This window comes from Melospiza melodia, chromosome 2 (assembly GCF_035770615.1).
Source record: "Melospiza melodia melodia isolate bMelMel2 chromosome 2, bMelMel2.pri, whole genome shotgun sequence".
NCBI lineage: Eukaryota > Metazoa > Chordata > Aves > Passeriformes > Passerellidae > Melospiza > Melospiza melodia.
The window spans coordinates 77,851,401-77,870,710 of NC_086195.1; the positions used below are offsets into that span (position 1 = coordinate 77,851,401).

Genomic DNA, 19,310 nt, shown 5'->3' on the forward strand with positions numbered 1-19,310 from the left:
ACATCTGTGTAAAGCAAAAATAATGCATTGGTGGCTTAGTTTATGCTCTGCTCCCAGCCACTATTATGTAAATATAAAATAGCTGTGACTGTAGTGAAAAGAAAGGGTGACAAGTCAGGATGTGATTATGGACATACACAGCTGTTGTTGATTCAAATGTTATTATATTTGACAGAAAGATAAAATTATGCATTCAGACAAACTAAAAAAGGAAAGCATAATTTATGATGTTCTGCTATATGGCATTTTTATTGAACAGTTTTAGCTAAATGCCGCTTATTTTCAGGATAGACTTAGGTCCCTTGCAAATTATTTTCTAAGTAATAGTACAGTCATTCAGTAATTGGTAAAAAGAAGTGCTTCAGGGAAATTACTCTCAGATATAAAAAAGGCTCAGTTCCAGGCTTCTTAAAGCCATTTTTTATTTATATAATACTAAGATTATAGGATTTAGTATTTGTTTAAACAATCTAAGGCCCTTTGTTTTGGGGCTTTTGAATAATGAATATTTTCCTGGAGTGCTCAGCACAGTGTAGGAACAGGCTCATAGACCAAATCTTGCTTAGCTACAAAGTCCTCTTGACTCAAATAAAAGCTGACTTGAGCATTAGGGTAAAAAGTCCTTTTTGCAGCATACATAGGGGAAGACAAGTGCCATCTGTTATTATAAAAACAGTGTGTAGTGTTCAGCTGACACACTGCTGGTTTGCATGTATGTATTCCTGTTGTTGGAGGAAGCAAAGGAGTTGTTGGGTGAATCTAATGAGCATGGGAAACTTCTCAGCCTGACATCATTTCCTTCCTTTCTTTTAGTGAAATTTTTTATTTGCTTTATTTTTTTATGAAGAAGTTTTATTTTTTGCTTAAGTATTTACCTGTTACTCCATGCATTCTTGGACAGGAAAATTTCCAACTAATGCACTCTAAGCCATGAATTGTGTGCATTCTTTGAGAAAGTACATTTCTTACTCAGTTATTGGCAGGATGAGAGTCTTTAAAAGAACTCCGCTGATACTGCAGTTCTAAAATCATACCTAATTCTTTAAGAAAGATCCTTATGGCATTTTACTTCCTTTAGTATATGCTCCAACTTGCTGTTTCCATATTTTACTGTGAACCATGTCTTTAAGTATTGTATAGCATTTCTGAATATAGATCAGGTCAGTTCTGAATCATGAAAGCAGAAATCCTTCTTAAGCTACTCTGGTTTTGATGGTAGAAGAAGTGGGTGTTAGAGAAATGCTTTAAGATTCAGCTGAGTATTTATGGAGAGATGATTTTACTGTTTCTCTTAAGAGTACAGGCTTATTGTGGACATCTATTTCATATATCATTCGCTAAAACACATTGACTGTGGGAACTTCCTCTATCTAACAGTAAATTCAGCTTTACAGGTTTCTTTTTTGACTGCTAGAGGGTAGCCAAACTCAAAAATTGTAGCTGCTACTAAAGTATTGATAATTTTCTTTTTTGTCTCTTTTAAAATAATGGAATTCAGATGAAACCCTTCTCCAAGATTTTCCCAACCTCAAATGTCTGAAAAATTAAGTATGGTTGATTTTATTTGAGCAGTGCCATTCTGAAACGTTGCAACATTCTTTTGTTCTAACTTGTTTTTGATTTTCCCCAGAGATCAAAAATAGCAGTGTATGAAAAGATGTGGACCTACATGAAATCAGCTGAGCCGTCAGTGTTCACTAGGACTACTGCAGAGGGAGTAGCTCGTGTCCGCAAATCCAAGGGCAAGTTTGCCTTCCTGCTGGAGTCCACCATGAATGAATACATTGAGCAACGAAAGCCATGTGACACCATGAAAGTGGGAGGAAATCTGGATTCCAAAGGCTATGGCGTAGCCACACCGAAGGGTTCTCCATTAAGGTGGGTGGAATAGTATAACAATATAAAATGTGTTGTTATAGTATTCCACCTTCCCTGATGTCCCTGATATAGCTCTTTTTGTTTTGTGTGTGAACATGGTATGTTATTTTTATTTTCTTCCATTTCATTTTTTTTTTGATCAACAAAGGTAACCATTTCTAATTGCAATATGGATTGAGCAGCTATAGTTGGCATATGTTTCAAGGCCATATAAAAACCAAACTGGTTGAACACTAGCTACTTGAAGTCAGCCTCAATAGAATTAACACTGGTTATTCTATTTCATCAGCTTTTTTTCGCAGAATTCAACCCTTTATAGCAGTATTATGCTTACATTATCTACATCAGTATCTGCATCAATAATATGCCTACATTTTATGTTTTGTTTATTGATCTCGGCTACTAATTTCTGAGTAAGAAGCTGCTTGTAGCATCTTTTTTCAAATGTCATAACTTGGAGGTAATTAGTCCTTCATTAAAGTACTTTTTTACTAAAGCACCTTCTTATTTAGAAAAAATGTTTGTGTTTCTAGCATTATGCATTTCAGTACTGCCTTCAAACTCACCAGTATTTTCTTTTTCATGGTATCAGATACATTCAGTAAAGTAGAAGAGTTTTTGATTCACAGGCAGAACATCATTTGCATTTCATTTAAATTGTCAGGGAACAAAAGTCAGATTTGTGTTAAAATTGGTGGTGTTTACCATTCTGTTTCTTTAATGTTTAACGCAAACAAAACTTTCATTTTCTAGTGTAGATTTGCCAATTTTCTTGAAAACAAAAGAGCAACTAAGAGTTGAAGGGAGTCTGACAGTGATAAGGTGCACATGGGTGGGGGAAAGGGAACGCTCCACAGAGTGCTCTGCACCCCATTTTTTACGTCTGTGCTCATGAGAAGGAATCACAATGTGAAATAAAGGGGAGGAAGTAGGTGTAAGGGAAGAGTTGCAAGTGCAGATGTAGCCATATGTCTGTGGATGAGGTAACCAAGGACCTATTTGTCTACATCTGTGACTGCAGAGGAGATATCATTGCCACTATGCAGATAACTTGACTCACTCATAACTCATCAGTTTAACCTGCACAGAATGCCATAAACATCAGTAGCTGTTACTGCAGTACAGGGATGGTAAAAGGAATATCATTAGAATCATTTGCATCCACAGCAAAAGAAGATTTGTATGTGCAGGGGAAAATCAGGACAGCTATTTCAGTGACTGGATATGAATTTTTGGTCCTTAACATTCAGTACCTATCAGATTTAAAAATTGCCACTTTCACTGCTGGGCAAAGTAGAGAGAACATTACGGAGGTGAGAGAGGGAAAATGACAATAAAAATGTTAATTCTGTAGAAAAACACGTCCAGAACTCATAGAGTAGTTAAAGGTGGTAGTTAAACGTAGTAGTTAAAGCTAATAGGAAAGGCTGCTCTATTATCTGGATATATTTTCAAAACACTTGGTTTTTATTTGATATTTACGATAAATTAATATCTCCTTTTCAGTGTTTCAGACAACCTAAGAGTGGTAGGCAGCACTGCAGTTTAGGGTAGTAAGGAAATGCCCACTGCTGACAGTCATGCTGTACTGAGTCAAAGCTAGGACATACATTTTAGGAGTACTTTGGCTGCTGTCATATTTGTCCTGGCAGTGGGCTCTTTGCTTTAAGTGTGCTTTATAGTGTTCTCTAGTCCCTTTCCCTTTCTTCTTCAGAGTATTCAATACCAACAAGAGACAGCCTGTTATAATGAGCACTGATAGCCTGTGGAAATTGATTTGTGTCAAATTTGGGCTTATTTCAGGTTTGTTCAGTTGGCTAGACAAAAATACCTAGGAGTAATGGGGATGAGACATAAAGAAGTTAGAAGTAAGAGGGCCTAGTAAGACTAATAAGAGCAGAGAGGAAGATCACAGCCCCAATTGTAGGGTCCAGTGTGAAGTCCTGGTTATATCCCAGCTAAAGCTCCCAGACAGTTCAGTGAGGCCATAGTTTCATCTAACTGGGGGTCAGCAGCTGTCATTAGGGTGATGTGATCAAAACCCTGTCATTTTTCACATCCTACCTTCAAACATTTTTCAAAAAGCAGAATAGGGAAAATCCTACCGGACTTGAAAATTGGACCAAATCTTCTTTCAAGCTGTCTTGACTGGCTGTCCGTGTCCATGCCTTTCCTGAGCCTTTCTTTCATATGTGCTAAGCTGCTTGTTCTCCTGCTGCACCCCATTCCCTCTCCAGCCCCAGTGACAAACCATCAGTGCTGCTTACCTACTAAAAACATTAAGCAACACACTTAATGTTCTGGATTAAAATAAAGAACAAGCAATACCTCACATTTTTACCACCTCTTTCATGTATATCTATGGAGAGTAGCACTTACAGAAGAGGGGAAAATCTTCCTCCCCCTGTGTTTTTGAACAGAAAAGAGTCAGCTGTAAATTTTGTCTGCATGTTTCAGTATTTTCTGAATATTTTAAGATTTAGATTATGCTGCTTTTGCTATTTTGACTTCATCCCACATGGTAGTGTTTCTGTCACTGATCAGATGACTTATGTAACTGCTGTCTGCACAGATAATTGCAAATATTGAACATGCAGCTTGAAATCCATGAAGGGCAGGCTAGCTGAGCTCATTACATAAATTAGTCAAAAGACATAATTTGATATGGGAATTGCAAATTTTGTTTTATTTAATAATCCTAATTTCCTATTTGAGTTATATGTAGACCACAAATTACTTGATGTAGTTCACAAATAATTGCAAATAGCATATAAAATTTAAACATTCAAATGCTGTCTTTGGTTTGTTCAGGACTAGGGGAAAAAAAACTACTTTTCCAAATGAATTATTCATATCAAATTAATCACTGAACTGTTTGAACACCTATTTCGTTAGAAGTATTTTTGTCTTAATCCTCCTCCTACTTACTCAGTGATATAAATCAGGAGTTTTTTCCCTGAAAATATAGTAGCATCTGAATAAAATTGATGTGAGTCTGTAGAGAACCAGATCACATATTCTCACACATCTAACTGACAGAAAGTGGTTCTTCCTGTAGCATAGGATTAGGGATGGTTCCCTGCCATCACATCACCAGGCTCATGTCCATTATAAAGCACATACCCATCACTTGGTTCATGCAGATGAAATCCACTTGTCAGAGAGATCCAAGGACTGGTCTCTCTGTTGCTCATGACCATACACATGAGCAGGGTAGTGGATTTTAATTCAAAACTCTTCCTTGTTGGGTTTCATGCTACACTCCTGCAGTGTTCAACCAGTACCTATTGGCTAATTGGAATGATTTATTCTCAGTGCTGGTGCAGTATTACAAATAATGCATATCACTGAATGGAGGAGAATGGGAAATGCCTGATGTGTGTTTCTTTTATGCCCATTGGGCGGTACCACATCACACATCATGTGTGTCTCCTTCCTTCCTTCCTTTTCAGTGATATTCATTTCTATATGATGTTGTAAAAGACTGTCGTGTTTGAGAAGGAATGTGGGATTGAGGGCAAAGGCTCTCATCACAGCAAAGATTGAGTTTCTCTCATGGCACTACCCAACTGTTCTTACTGTTTCTCCTCCTACAACGGTAGGTATCCTTCCAAAGCCACTGTGTGGTACTCAGTGTGAATTAATGAGTTTTTTTCTTCAAAGGTGGTGCTTTCAAAGGTGGTTAAGAGAGTGCTGCTTGTCTGCTTAGCAAGACCTACCTCTGTAAAAGTGTTGTCATTAGAAGATGTTCTTGTGGCCAGACTTCTGGCCCTTGTGGATCACCCCCAGGTCATCTCCCTTGCCACTTACAGTAACTGTGTTATCAGAGGGCAACACCTGAAGATCTTGTACTTCTCAAGTCCTGTGCCTTGCATGCCTCTGCTTTTCTGTTTTAGATATGTAGGCATCATAAACAAGTTTGAATAGTGAAGAACATGAAAGAGTTCTCCACCCTAAGAGGTAATGATAAAGAAGCTAAGGGCAGTATTTTCTCAAAAGCACACTAAAAGCTTTTTCAGCTTTTTGTACCTTGAAGCTGTTTTATGTTAAGGGGAATGAGAGGTTGGGCTAAAAAATGAGTTGTTATCATTTCTTCTCTTACTGTTTCAACTAAGGACATTTGTCCTGTCCTGTAGCCAAAAGTATGCAGCATGCATGAGTGAAACCTGCAAGGTCATGAGTGTCTGGTGAGACACTTTGAGCCCAGGCAGATGAGAATGGCAGCATTAGATTTAGACAAATAATAGAAAAACTTTGATTAGATGCATCAATGTATTTTAGAGATTGGTGATATTTGTTCATCAACCTCATGAAATCCAGAGCTCTAATAAGTTCCTGCTATTGGAATTACAGTTAATGTTTATATATATATATGAACCTGAGATTCCATATTCCATTATTCAAGCCTCTATTCTTTATATGTAGTAAAGGATTAAGTCAGTTTCGTTTTAGGAAGAATTCTTTCTGTTCTGAAGAGGAAGGCAAAAAGGTCCGCCTGGTGATATCTGCTGGTTTTTGCAGTGTGACATCTTGTGACATGAACTGACTCTTTGCACTTTATCCATTCTTCACCGTGTTTAACATAAGATGTGCAGTGTGGGCAGTGAATCAGGGATGCTAGTGTTGCGGATGTAATTTTGCCATCATTTTAGCAACTTACATGGAGGGAAAAGTGTAATGTAATTGAAGCTAGAGATTTTAGTTTCCATTCCCTGCAAGGGAAGAGCTCCCTGAAGGTTGCTTGGGGTGCAGAAGGCATCCAATGTGTCCTGTAACAGTGTATGGATTCTCCTGTTTTATATAATGTAATGTACAATACCAGAAAGAGATTTACCCTAGAAGTGAGAGTTCTGTGGTGGAAGGACGTTTTTCTTGAAGAAAAATGAATCTGTGGGAATAAGATAAAGATCTGTTATGAGGGGAGTCTTTGTGTGCATGGGGTCTGTAATCTACCATCTTGATCTCAATGACTTCATCTTCTTGTTTTCCTGAGGTGAATCTCTAGAACTGCCATTCCTCCATTGCTTCATTTCAATGTGGTACTACAGCTGGCAGTTACCTTGGCGTTTCACAGATTTGTGTAGTACGGTTCGTTAGAAATCTAGTGTTGGAAGAAAACTTATTTTAGTAACTCATGCTCATTCATAAAAAATTTTGGCAGACCTTACATAGGATGGAATATTTCCACCCCTCCTTTTTTTTTTCTGGTAAGTGATGTTTCCTTTTATTATTTTCATTGACCTGAAAATAGCATTATGATAGCATAGTTTCTTCCAGTGGGACTATTTAATTTTTTATCAAATGTTGTTCTCAGTGTTTTTGTAGACCAGACTATAAGGAGCTTACTGTGGAAGGAATTCCAAGCTCATCATTCACTGCCAAAGCTGTTTATTGTGAATTTAATATAATATTCTGAGATATACACCAGTTCTCATTTTACCCTGGATTTGTTGGTCAGTGAGCTGGTAATTCACACCAGGCTCTGTAGGAAAACCAGAGTCATTATGCAGTAGTGAACTGTAAGGATAGGTAAAAACATTTCTCCCCAAACATATTACACTCTTTGGTTTCTTATGCTTTCTATAAGATTGGATTTGTGTGTGCAAAAGAATAGGTATGATATTCACAGACTTCCTATGAGTAAGAGAAGAACTAGGAAAATTATTTGAGCTGGCCACGCAAATTTTTACACAGTCAACATTTGTTTACTACAGAGGACTTCTTCCACTTTTGTTTGTCAATGGTTTTGTACTGCAGAAATCCATGAATCTTTAGAAAAATAGGCTTTTCCCGTCAATGAAGCTTCCTTGCACAAACTGTGTTGTATCATAAAGGAAGTATTTCCCTAGACCACTCTTCAGTGTACCCTATATTGTTCAGTTTCCAAAGGTCTTTATAGATTTTTTTTTAACCAATATTGTTGGTGTAACTATTCTATTTTGGTGTTTCTGTGGATCTGGGCTGCATTCTTCAATCAGTGGCATGTCCCTGTTTCTAGAAAGGTACCAAAATAGGTAAAAGTAATGTGTGGTTGGGTCATCCTGATAACATCTGAGGTCCATGTGCCTCTGAGCATATTCTGGCACTTCAGAGAGAAGAATAGGTATTTCTTTTGCTGGTTAGCTGTCTTCTGGTTGGCAACACTGGCACATAAAGGCCTCCCTAGATCATTTTGAAGACAAGCAACCATCACAGTGAGGAAAGATGCAGAGCAATCAGGTTTGATTTTTTTTTCACATTTCCCTTCTCCTGCCAGAATGCCTGGTCTTGCCCTTAATCAGTGTGTTATTCACAGAGTTGTTTCAGCAAAGCACTGTAGGACCTCAAAACTGATGTTATTTATATACAGTGTTGAGAAGATATAGCAAGAACTGGTGAATAATTGAGGTTTGATTATTAAAATGAGTGATGTGAAAATACTGAGTTTGACCTCTACACTTTTGAAGCAAGGGCCACTGGAGAAAGCAAAAACCCCTCCATAGTTATGGGTCGGTCTGTTGATACTTGAAAGAACAGTATTTTAGTCAGCTTAGCAGAATTTTCCAGGATCATTTCTTTCTGTGATGCAAAATTATATGAAAACTAGAAGGTGATCTGTAGCATTTTATACATATATAATCATTATCCTATTTGTTGGTGTAGATCATACTGTATGACTTTGCATAATATTCTTCCCTTCACTGTAGTCATAACTTCCCTTCGCTGCAGGCATAGCGAGGCTTGAATTACCACATCATTACCATTCAGTGTCAAAGCTTATAGCTGAGATATTTCTCAAGCAGGTCAGATCCTTCAGAGCTTGTTGAGTTTTCTATCAACTGAAAATAACACTTACTAGGTAAAAAGGCAGAGAATGGGCCACTGCTTAAGAAGGAATATAAAAGTCAGGGGTCAAAAGAAGATCAGTGAAGAGAACCTGACAATGAATGTTAGCAAGTTGTTCTTTCAGCTGAGCCTGGGAGGCATACTTAATTTTGGTTACCTGGGTTATTTCTGTCTAAAAAACAGAGTATCTATTTGAAAAGTAAATATAAAGCCTTGGGAACAGATATTTGAGTCCCAACTTACTCTGTTCCGCAGTGATGCCTGCTGGATTAAGTTCATAATTTTCAGTCAAGATCAGGGTCTTCCCTGTGCAGAAATAGTGCAGTAAAAAAAGGGAAAATTTCATGATGACTAATAATATTCACTGCAAGATGTACAAGCAAATGTATTGAGGCAAAATCTTCTACTTGAAATAGTTTTACCCATTCTTGCAATTTTTACTTACAGAGGAAGGAAATTGTAATAATTCTGATTTAAGTCACCAAATGGCAGTAAAGAGAATTGCTATTGAGATAATTTCTGATACTTATCTCTTTGAAAGAAAACAAGTCATTAATGTCCATGATGCTGCATTTGCTGAATTTTCTCTGACGTGGGGGAGAAAAAAATCATTCTATCTTTCAAGTACTTCAAAGAGCCATCTCTGACCTGCCTTGCCTCACAGAGCCTGTTTCTTCATTGCCACTAGCAGGAAGTTTTCACTCTCAGACTTCAAGGATGATTCATAATTAAACAAAGCTCTCTGTGGTTTGGAGGAGAAATCAAAAGTCACAGGAATTTGTTCTGCTGCCATTTCTGTTTTCCTACACTACAAATAACAGTAGAAGCAACTGATGGAAGGCAAAACTCTTCCAAGAAGCTTAGCTCCCATATTGATCACACTGTCAGGTTCTGGTGCCTCTCTGCTAGTGTCATCCTGCTCCTTACTCCAAGGAAAGTCTTGGGATTTTAGTGAGAAAATGAAGTGTTTCTGAGCAGGAGTGAAAGAACAGAGCATGGAAACAGCAGTAAAACTATTTCATAGAAAGGCTGCGGGGTTTTTTTGGTTTCTTTTTTTAATTTAAACATTTCAGTGGCAATAGGTATTTTTAAATTAGCAGTATAATCAGTGTAAAAGGAGAAGCTACCATTCTGTATATTCTGCTTTAGCATTTGCTTAAAAGCACAACTAGGCTTTTTTCAAAAAATATTTTTACAAACTATTTATACAAGAGGTTTCTCATTCCAATATTTAGTGATTACTAAAAATTTCTTTACTGTCTTACAGAAGCATTGGGCCAGTCTGAGGTAGTAAGCACCAGGAAAAGTTCAATAACAGGCTTTTTTTCTACAGACAGAAAGAAATCAAGGCAGCAAAAAGATCAGAGTTCTTTTCTTGTCTGTTTCAGAATTGTTTGAATGCAAACAGGATAGGAGCTTCACAATAAAAGATCTATCCAAACAAAATTTGTCAGACTGTTGATTTCTCTGACAGGTGAAGAGGGGCTTATATTCCAGTATAACCAATGAACTTACCTCAGACTATCAGCAAAGGCCATAATGTCTCAAAAATACTGATACCATTGCTGTGCACACATCCTACTGATTTTCTGGACTTTTACAAACCTTTGATAAGCATTAATCCCCACTGTATGCCAGTGGGATACAAAAGGTTATGGTTGTTTCCAGTCTATAGATCCCCTGAGAAATAAATGCTGCCTCTTGCCACTTCAGAAATAATTTTCTCCTGCCCTTTTCCCTGCCATTTCCCCAATCCCTTGCAAAGCATCTCAGCAGAGGGCAAGATGCAGCCCTTTATATTTTAACAATGCTGCTCATTATTCTTTCTCTCTTTTCTTTTTATTACAACTCTCTGGCCGCTTAGGTGTCAAGTCCCAGGAACTGCCCTTTGAAGTTGATGGTACAGTTCCCAACAACTGAAAGGCCTATCCCACTAAGATAATAATTGTTCAGGTAAATTGTAGGTAGACTGAAGCAAAAGAGCAGGCTGCTGAAAGGCATCTCAGCAGCTTGTAACAATACCTCTCTGTGGAAATGACATTTGGGGTACAAATAGCACCTGAAAAACAGTTTGTGATTAATCTGTGTGATAGTTGCAAAACTGCCCACTTCCAATTGACAGTAAGTACAAGATGGACTCCACGAGACATAAAATGGCTATTTAGTCTTTGTGCAGCCTTGATTCTTGTGAGAGATCTCCAACCAAAAGTAGGGAGAAAAGTTTGTTTTCTTTCTTGTGGTTGCTTTGAACTGAGAATAGAATCTCAGACTGGCACAGTGTGTGACAGAGTAGGCATTATGGACTGAACATCCCAGCATGAAAGGTAGAAAGGTGTTGACAGCACAAAACAAGATTCAGAAGTCTTAATGTATAATTTAAGCTACTGTGTGTCTTGACACAGCAGCTCTAAAATGCAAGTCTTTCCCATCATCAGAATGCTCCCAAGGAGCTCAGGTTCCAAATACAAATGGCCATATGTGTATCTCACTGAACAGTACAAGTTTAAAATATTGTTTGATTAAATAGTGACTTGTGGATGATCAGTAATTTTTCCTCTTAACTGGTCTGCTTTGTGTGTGGTAAGAGGTAGAATGAAAACTAGAGCTCTTTTTCTTAACTATCTCTAGTTATCCTTAGCTCAAGTCTCTGCGCTTCTATAACTCAATGCCTTACTCCCGTTTTCTGCTTTCCTTCCTCTGCTTCCTATTCCAAACAAGCCACTGAGTGAAAGCTTAAATCAAGCCTGAAAAAGGATTTAGCTCCTATTTAACTATATCTTTTAGCAAATCACATTATGCTAAGCAATGCTATGTGTTCTTTTGTTGTGACTCTCTTTTAACAGTTTTTGGCAGGATTGGCAGTTTTCTGTAATCAAAGTTTGACTAAAATTTTCCCTGCAGTTTTTTAAAGCCAAAAGTCAACTGGATAAAAGGGATCCGTGCCTGACCTGATGCAGAGAGCTATTTTATTTTTATACTTCAAGTACTTCTTTCTACTCTAAAAAAACACATGAAAATAATAATCTGCCTCCAGCATGCAAAGAAAAGATAACTTTTTTAGTTGTTTTTTTTCTCCCGTCTTGTTCAGGAATAGCATCTCTGTGCAGGAAGATCCAGATCCCTTGCTAACTTCCAGATCTTCCATTACTAGCAGCAGGGATGAATGAGGTCTGCAGGTGAGAGCAGCCCCAACATCTGGCAGCCCATCTGTTACCTCCAGAATATGTACAGCTTTCTCTGAGCATAATTACACATCAGGCTCTTTCCAATCTGTTGCCGATATGGTTCCATTTAATGTGCCCTGGATTTGTAACTATGTCTTTAAGAGGCTTTCATATGCAGAATTAGATGTTTGGATTCTTTGGTATGGATGCAGGCACCTGATTTCACACATCTTACACTGTGTTGTTTGTGTGATTTAGGTCTATTTTGGATCTTAAAACTCTTAAGCCAACAGAAAAATTCATGAGATCTAGTAATGTCCTACAGAAAATCTCAGCTTTTTCTAGAAAACCCAAGTTTTCCATATTTCATATGCCTTAAAGTAAACATTACTAGACAATTCTTCACATTTTTACATTTTCAACCAAAATTTTGAATTTTAAGGTTTCCACAGGTGCCTTTTATTGCTTGCAACACAAAATATGACAAGACAGGTTTTAGAAGGATGCTCATTTCTTCATTGGTTTTAAATAAAAAGCAAATGCCTTCTATCCAAAGCTAGAGGACTCAACCACATTCAAATGCTCTGCATTTACTAAGATCCAGCTCCTCAGATTTTAATCACTATATGATACTATTCTGATTATATTCTATACCTGTTGGATAATATTTTTTGGTTTAAAACCACATGAACACTTGACAATTAGTTTTGACTTTTCAGTTTAAATAATGCAAGCTCAGTCTATGAAAATGTAGTTGAAAGTGAACAGAAAGTCATCACAGTTTCTTGAGGATTTAGGATTTTTTTCCTGTCACAATTAAATAAGCAGACTGCTATTTTTGGCATCTCTTTTAGATAGTGGGCAATTATCCAAAGCAGTTTCCAATTAGAGTGCTTTTAGTTCATCCAATTTGTAGGCCACAAGAGAAGATACTGTTGCATTAGATAAAATAATTGCAAACATTAGGACTGTATGTAGAACACAACATCCTTTTTTTGTTTTGGCCTCCTCACTTAAGAAAAACATCAATAAATTGAACCTATTTCATGGAAGATGATCAAGATAGAGCTGGATATGAATCTGGACCTTCTCTGATGAGGAGAATCTGGGAGAGCTGGACTTGTTTAGACTGAAGCAGAGATGGTTTTGGGGCATCTTAGGAGCATCCCAGAGTGTCTGCGTGGGGGTCTTCGAGGATATGGAGCCAGACTCTTCACAGCAAAGTAGGGCAGGAAGGTCGGTGACCACGAACATAAAATGAAAGGGGAGAAGTTCAGACTGGATGTAGGGGGGAGCTACTTCCCCTGACTGCCTGAGGTCAGTCTGACAGGGACACTCTGCTCAGAGAGGCTGTGCAGGCTTCATCCTTGGAAGTGTACAAATGTGACTGGTTGAAGCCCTGAGCAGTTTGGTCTGACCTCAGGACCAGCCCTTGTACAGGCAGGAGGTTGGACCAGACAACTCCTTAGGCACTTTCCAGACTGCACTGTACGATGATCCTTTTCGAAAATTATGGCTATGATAAGGATATCTTCATCACATTGAATCTCCTGGAGCTGCAGGAGTATTTGGAAAGTTGTAGCAGCTTATGGAAAGTGATGTTTATGTTTTCTGCTTTGTAGAAGGTCTTCTCCTGACCATTAGGCTTTAGTTACAATTTCTGTGAATTAAATGTCAAGCAGATCATTCCCATCTGAATAAAACTTTCTTGCTGGAAAAGCAAAATAGAGTGAGAGAATTTGAAGTCAGTGAAGTAAGTGACAGTGCTTCGTACCTTTTCTTTGCCAGGAAAAAAGGAGCAGTTAACTTCCTAAGCAGCTTTATTTAGCTGCTGAGTGATTGACAGCATGGATTTTTTTGGGACTCCTGAGTGGGTCAAAATGTGGAAGATTCTGTTATGGGAGTCAAGTCACTCAGGTTGGCTGTCTCCCACTTTTGGCAGGAAAAATTAGGAGTATGTTGTGGTTAAGGACTGAATCAAGGAAACACACAGAAGTTTAGGTTTAATCTATCTCTGGGAAACCAGAAGGATAAATTCTCCATGAATAGTTGCCTGAAAAGACACAGATTTCTGAGAAGCAATGAAGTTTGATTGCCTGAAGTCATGTCATACTGGTGAGCTTAGTTAATGACCCTGCCCAGATTTCCTGGGAGTCTTGAAGGAGATCTGTACTTCAGATTCACCTTTGCAAGTTGAGGGTAATGACAATTGCCCATCAGCCTCAGAGGAATAGTGAAGATTAATAGCATTGTGTTTATTGTGCTGTGGATAGTTGAAGCCCATTCCCACTCCAGATGTTTCTATGATTATTTCAAATCCATGGAGGTGTGTGCGTCAGGATAAACATGGTGGTAGATTTCTCAGTGTCTTTGGTCAAAGAAACTGACCAGAAAAGAAAGTGACTGGGAAATTGTAACTTCAGCTAATGGTTTCTGAAACAGTTTGTGGTCTATGACCACATGTTTTGTGTTCCATTTAAGAAGCAATGGCAGAAATCTCCATCACCACTGGACCCTACTCTGTATGGCTTTTTTAATTAAAATCGGCACATGGACATGTGTTCAGGACAACAGTAATTACATTATTTGTATCTCCATGACCACTGTGGAGATCTATTAGTACTTTTAGTACTGTGTTTTCTCTGTAGCCTGGCTGCTTGTATTTGAAACATTACAAGCAGGTGTTCCTGTATCAATGTGATTGTGTTTGGTCCAGCTGGTCTGAGAGCTGCTATATTTGCATTTCAGAGAGTGGTTTGGGTTGGAAGGGACCTTAAAGATCATCTCTTTCCAAGCCCCTGCCATGGGCAGGGACACCTCCACTTCTGGACCAGGTGGTGTAGTGGATGAGAATGAGTGGGACATAGTAAAGTCGTGGCAGAATCGTTGTACTAAGCTAACTGTGGCCTTTCCTTCACCACCACCAGTGGCAGTATAGGGACACAGAGCTGTGCAAAAGTGAAGGTGCTCTGTGCTTAAGCTGAATCTGTTTCCATGCTGGAGGAAGGTGGAGAGTTTGCTGCTGTGTGCATGGATGTATTGATGGTGACATCATATAGCTGGTTGCCGGAGGGATTGGATTGCCCTTGTGATCATTTCACCTGATCTTGGGCTGCTGTTCAGCTGGCTTCAGGGCATTTTAATTATCAGCACACTGGCTATTGGACCAACCATCTCATCTGGTTGCTGGCACTGATTATGTTTGTCTAAGCATATCAGATATTCCTCATTAACTTCTGCAATAATATTCAGACAGAAAGTCCTAGGAACTCTTCCAGCTAATCCCCATTTTGGCTGCTCACCAAATAAGGCTTTATGTGGCACAACTGTAATTGCTTCATTTGTATGGTATTGATCTGCCATTAGGCAAAACACAAGCCAGCATTTCACTAGGGCACAAGTTATGCAGTGTTCTTTATTCTTTGCATTGCAGTTGCAGCTCCAGTTCCCACCTGGGAAATAGCTCCCCTGTTTTTGTCTTTCAGTCTCTCCTTCTAATTAAAGTAATGAACTTCAAAGTTCTTGCGCCATAATTGGACTAAAGCTTAAGAAAACGCGTCTTAGCTGGAATCTTTCCATTTATTGCCTTTATGAAAAAACTCAGTATGGAGGCACAAAGAAGCATGAATGTAATGTTACAGAAATCCCTCATGCCTCTTCGCAGTCTAAGTTTAGACCTGCCAAAAATTGTATGAACTGTACAAATCTCATGAATTAGTGATCTGTTTCTAGGGGCCATAAAAATCAATAATCCATCCTGATTTCTGTGCTGCCAATAGCTTTTGGCATAGTGGCAACATTTCATTAATAACATCATGGACATTGATGTCAGTGGATGAATTCCCTCTGAAGCAAACAGCAGTTTTGCCCTACAGCTTTCCCATGTGGAGTAAGCTTTTCTTACTAGGAAAAAGTTATTGAAGAGCTTGCTTGTATTGTAGCCCTTTTAGTGCTGCAAATATATATTTGATTGGCTTTGTAGTCATATCATGCTTCATTCTCATTAAGGTGAGATTAGGGCTTGGTGGCTGAAAGGTCTAACCAGACAAGTCAAAAAGTTAGGAACGATACCTTAGGAACAGAACAAGCATGGGGTTGTTCCTAAAATAAAGATATAGACATAAATAGAACCACAAAATCATAGAGTCACAGAATAGTTTGGGTGTGAAGAAACACTTAGGGGTCATCTAGTCCAACCCTACTGCACTGCTCAGAGCTCAGTCCAGCCTGATCTGGAATGTTTCCAGGAATGAGACACCTCTCTGGACAACCTAGTCCAATGTTCTACCATCCTTTTTTAAGAAATCTATTCCTTATACGTAGTCTAAGTCTACCTTATTTTAGTCTAAATCTGACTTCCTTTAGGTGAAAACCACTGCTCCTTGTTTTGTTTTAGCAGGCCCACTCAAAAGCTTTGTTCCCATCTTTCTTATTAACTCCCTTAAAGTATTGAAAGGCCTTAATAAGGTCTCCCTGGAACCTAGTTTTCTTCAAGCTGAACAATGGCAACTCTCTCAGCCAGTTCTGATGGGAGGGCTGCTCCGTTCTTCTGATCATTTTTTGGCTGCCCTCTGAACCCATTCTAACAGATCCCTGTCCTTCCTGTGCTGGAGTCCCTAGAGCTGGATGGAGGTAGTCACAGGAGTGGAGTAGAGGGGTAGAATCACCTCCTTTGACTTGTTAGCCGTGCTTCTTTTTATGAATTCAACTGAATGTGGCTACTCCATTAATTCCTGGGAACAGCAGTAGTACCTTTTTTTTTTTTTCTCCCAAATGCAGCTTTGGGAAGATGGCAGAAGTTTGGTTTTTTTCTTTCACTGTAGCACTTGCCACAGGTACCTGTATCTGTCACCCTGAAAGTGGTTAAATGAAACTCCTTTTGTAAGACTCTTCTCTGAGGACATCTCAGAAATATTAGCTAGGATAGAGGATTTTTATCACTTTTTATGGAGAATCATAAGCTGACGATAAAGTAGTTAATGAAAAAGGCATGCAGAGATGCTCAGTTGAGCACTTTTATTTAGTAGAAGTCACTCCACTGTGACTCCTGATGTTTTTCTGCCATATCTGAGTCTTAAAGACATCTTACACTAATCAGGTGCTCTTGTGAGATCCTGATGCTTGCAAGAAGGAAAATACATCAACATATCATAAGGAGTAGAAAACAGGCAAAGACCATTTCAGATGTAGCTCCTCTCAGCCATTATTGTATGTTCATAAATGGTAGATTTACCCTTACAGTAGTGAAAAACTGGAGAATTCTGAGAGTGAAATCTTTTCAAATATTGCCAGATTAGAACCAAATCTGCAAAAATACCAGGTATGCTCAATACTGCACTAAAATCTTGCGTTTGTTATTATCCCCTGCTACCCACTAAATAGAACGTACATTTATATAGCGCATTGAGATATGGGGCTGGTTAGGAACCAGAAGACCTAATATTTGCAGTTAGTCCAGCAGGATATTTAATCTTCCATGATTTGTAGCGAGATTCAGCAATAAGTTCTGACTCCTTTTGGATGTCACAGTAACATTTCTTCTGGGTAGGTGATTCAACCTAGGACTGGGTCTTCCTGCAGAGGAAAGCTGTGAAATGCTCAGTCAAAGGTACAGTATTTCTGCCACTGCTGGGACATGTTGAATGGAGTGAAAAATTAGAAGCTGCTGCAACAGCTGCCACCTGCTTTGCTCTGGAAGATTTTGATGTAGTAAAATCTTCCTCTGTATCAGGTAGCCAGAGTCAGTGATCTTAATAAGCTCTCTGGTAATCCATCAGTGATATCAAATGGATTGAGGTGGATGTAAAGAAGGAACAGCTTTCTAAGTTACAAGGAACCACCCCATATTTCTATTCAATAAGCACTGAATTGCATCCAAAAGAGATATGTTTTCCTAGCCTCATTCTGGGTGAAAATGGTCCTTCTGTGGCATTCAGAAACATATATTTTAAAGTCCTTACAAATATTATTAAGATATTGTAAAAAGGAAAATTTAAATCCTCTGGCCAAGATCAGTAATCATGAATAATGTTTTCAGTCCTGTTAAATCATCCATTTGCAAAACAATAAGATCAATTGTGCAGCATTTGTCTTTTTCTTGAGATGGAGAGACATAAGGAGTCTCAACATATGCCTGGGTAACAAAACAGAATGTCATTGCAAGAGGCTTACACTAATGCAGTCTAAGTGGGAGAGGAGCAGGGCAGCATGAGGCATGATAGATCTTCACTGCTGTGACCCTCACCTCAAGCTGCTACTCCCTGCTTTCAGCAGTGCCTATCCAACACAGATGGAACCTGTGCCTGGCACTGAACCACATGCTGTGCTCTGCCATGGAGCCCCGACCTGTCTGTGCCAATACCGTCATTTTCTTTCAGCTGGGGGACCCTGAACTTAGGAGTTACTGGAGAGGCAGGTGAAACAGTATCCAAACATCTTGCTGCGACCAAACTATGAATTGATATCTGCTTCACCTAAGGCATAAAAAGCAAAAAGCTTTCTGCCAGCCATGCCAGAGGTGAAAGCATTATGTATTGGTGGGGGAGAGGGATGCACTTATACATGCTCACTTTACACATATCAATTTTTAAAATATTACTGTAAATTCTTTCCACAGTTTCAACTATGTAAAAACCATAAATGGTTTTTACTTCCTTTAGCTCAGGGTTGCTAATGTTTCTGAGGTGAAAGGGAGTTTTGAGGTTCTTGGCAGTGAGCTAAGCTTATATTGAGAGTGGTTCTGCAGCATGGAGTCAGTGCTACACTGGTGCTCAGACACTTTTTCAAAATGTCACACAAGTGAGGGATTTGTTGAGGGTGGTGAGACACTGGCACAGGTTACCCAGCATTGTTGTGGATACCCCATCCCTGTAAGTGTTCAAGGCTGGATTGGATGGGGCTTTGAGCACCCTGGTCTAGTGGAAGGTATCCCTGCCTGTGGCAGGGGAGTTGGAACTAGATGATCTTTAAAGTCCCTTCCAACTCAAACTATTCTATGTCTCTATAATTCTACACCTTTAAAACATGTATTCTGACTTGCAGGTGTTGGAGTCCAGCAGCCTATTCACATAATCCTGCTTATGCTAGAACCAGCAAGAAAAATTGTGCTTTAAAAAAAAATGCACTGCTCAATGACAACAGAATTAGGTAGTTGTTAGCAAAAATTAAAATAGTTCAGAGTTGGGAGAGACTAGCATTTCTGCTGCTGCTAAAGACTGTGTAGTGAACCAATATGAACAGTTTCTCTAGGGACAATTTTATGTGTTTTTTATTTACTGTAAAGCTTTGTGTAAAACAGAGAAACAAGCTGAGTTGCAACCCCAGGTCAACTGCTGTTGTTTTTACACAGACAAAATATATATTTGATTGCTTGTGCCAAGAAGTGTTTGCATACTGTAATTGGAATATCTTGCTGCAAAACAGCTTTCAATCTATATAAATATT

General features: G+C 38.7%; 1 protein-coding gene across 6 annotated transcripts in view; it reads left to right on the forward strand.

The window, feature by feature from the left end:
• The window catches only part of GRIA4 (glutamate ionotropic receptor AMPA type subunit 4), a 216,090-nt gene that overhangs the window by 171,082 nt on the left and 25,698 nt on the right, over positions 1 to 19,310 (forward strand). For all 6 annotated transcript variants that reach the window (XR_010026717.1, XM_063148929.1, XM_063148930.1 and 3 more), the window contains exon 13: positions 1,631 to 1,878. Coding sequence is in view for 5 of the 6 variants with exons in the window: in XM_063148929.1 (XP_063004999.1) it covers positions 1,631 to 1,878 (248 nt within the window). In the remaining variant the exon portion in view is untranslated. The remainder of the gene's footprint in view (positions 1 to 1,630; positions 1,879 to 19,310) is intronic.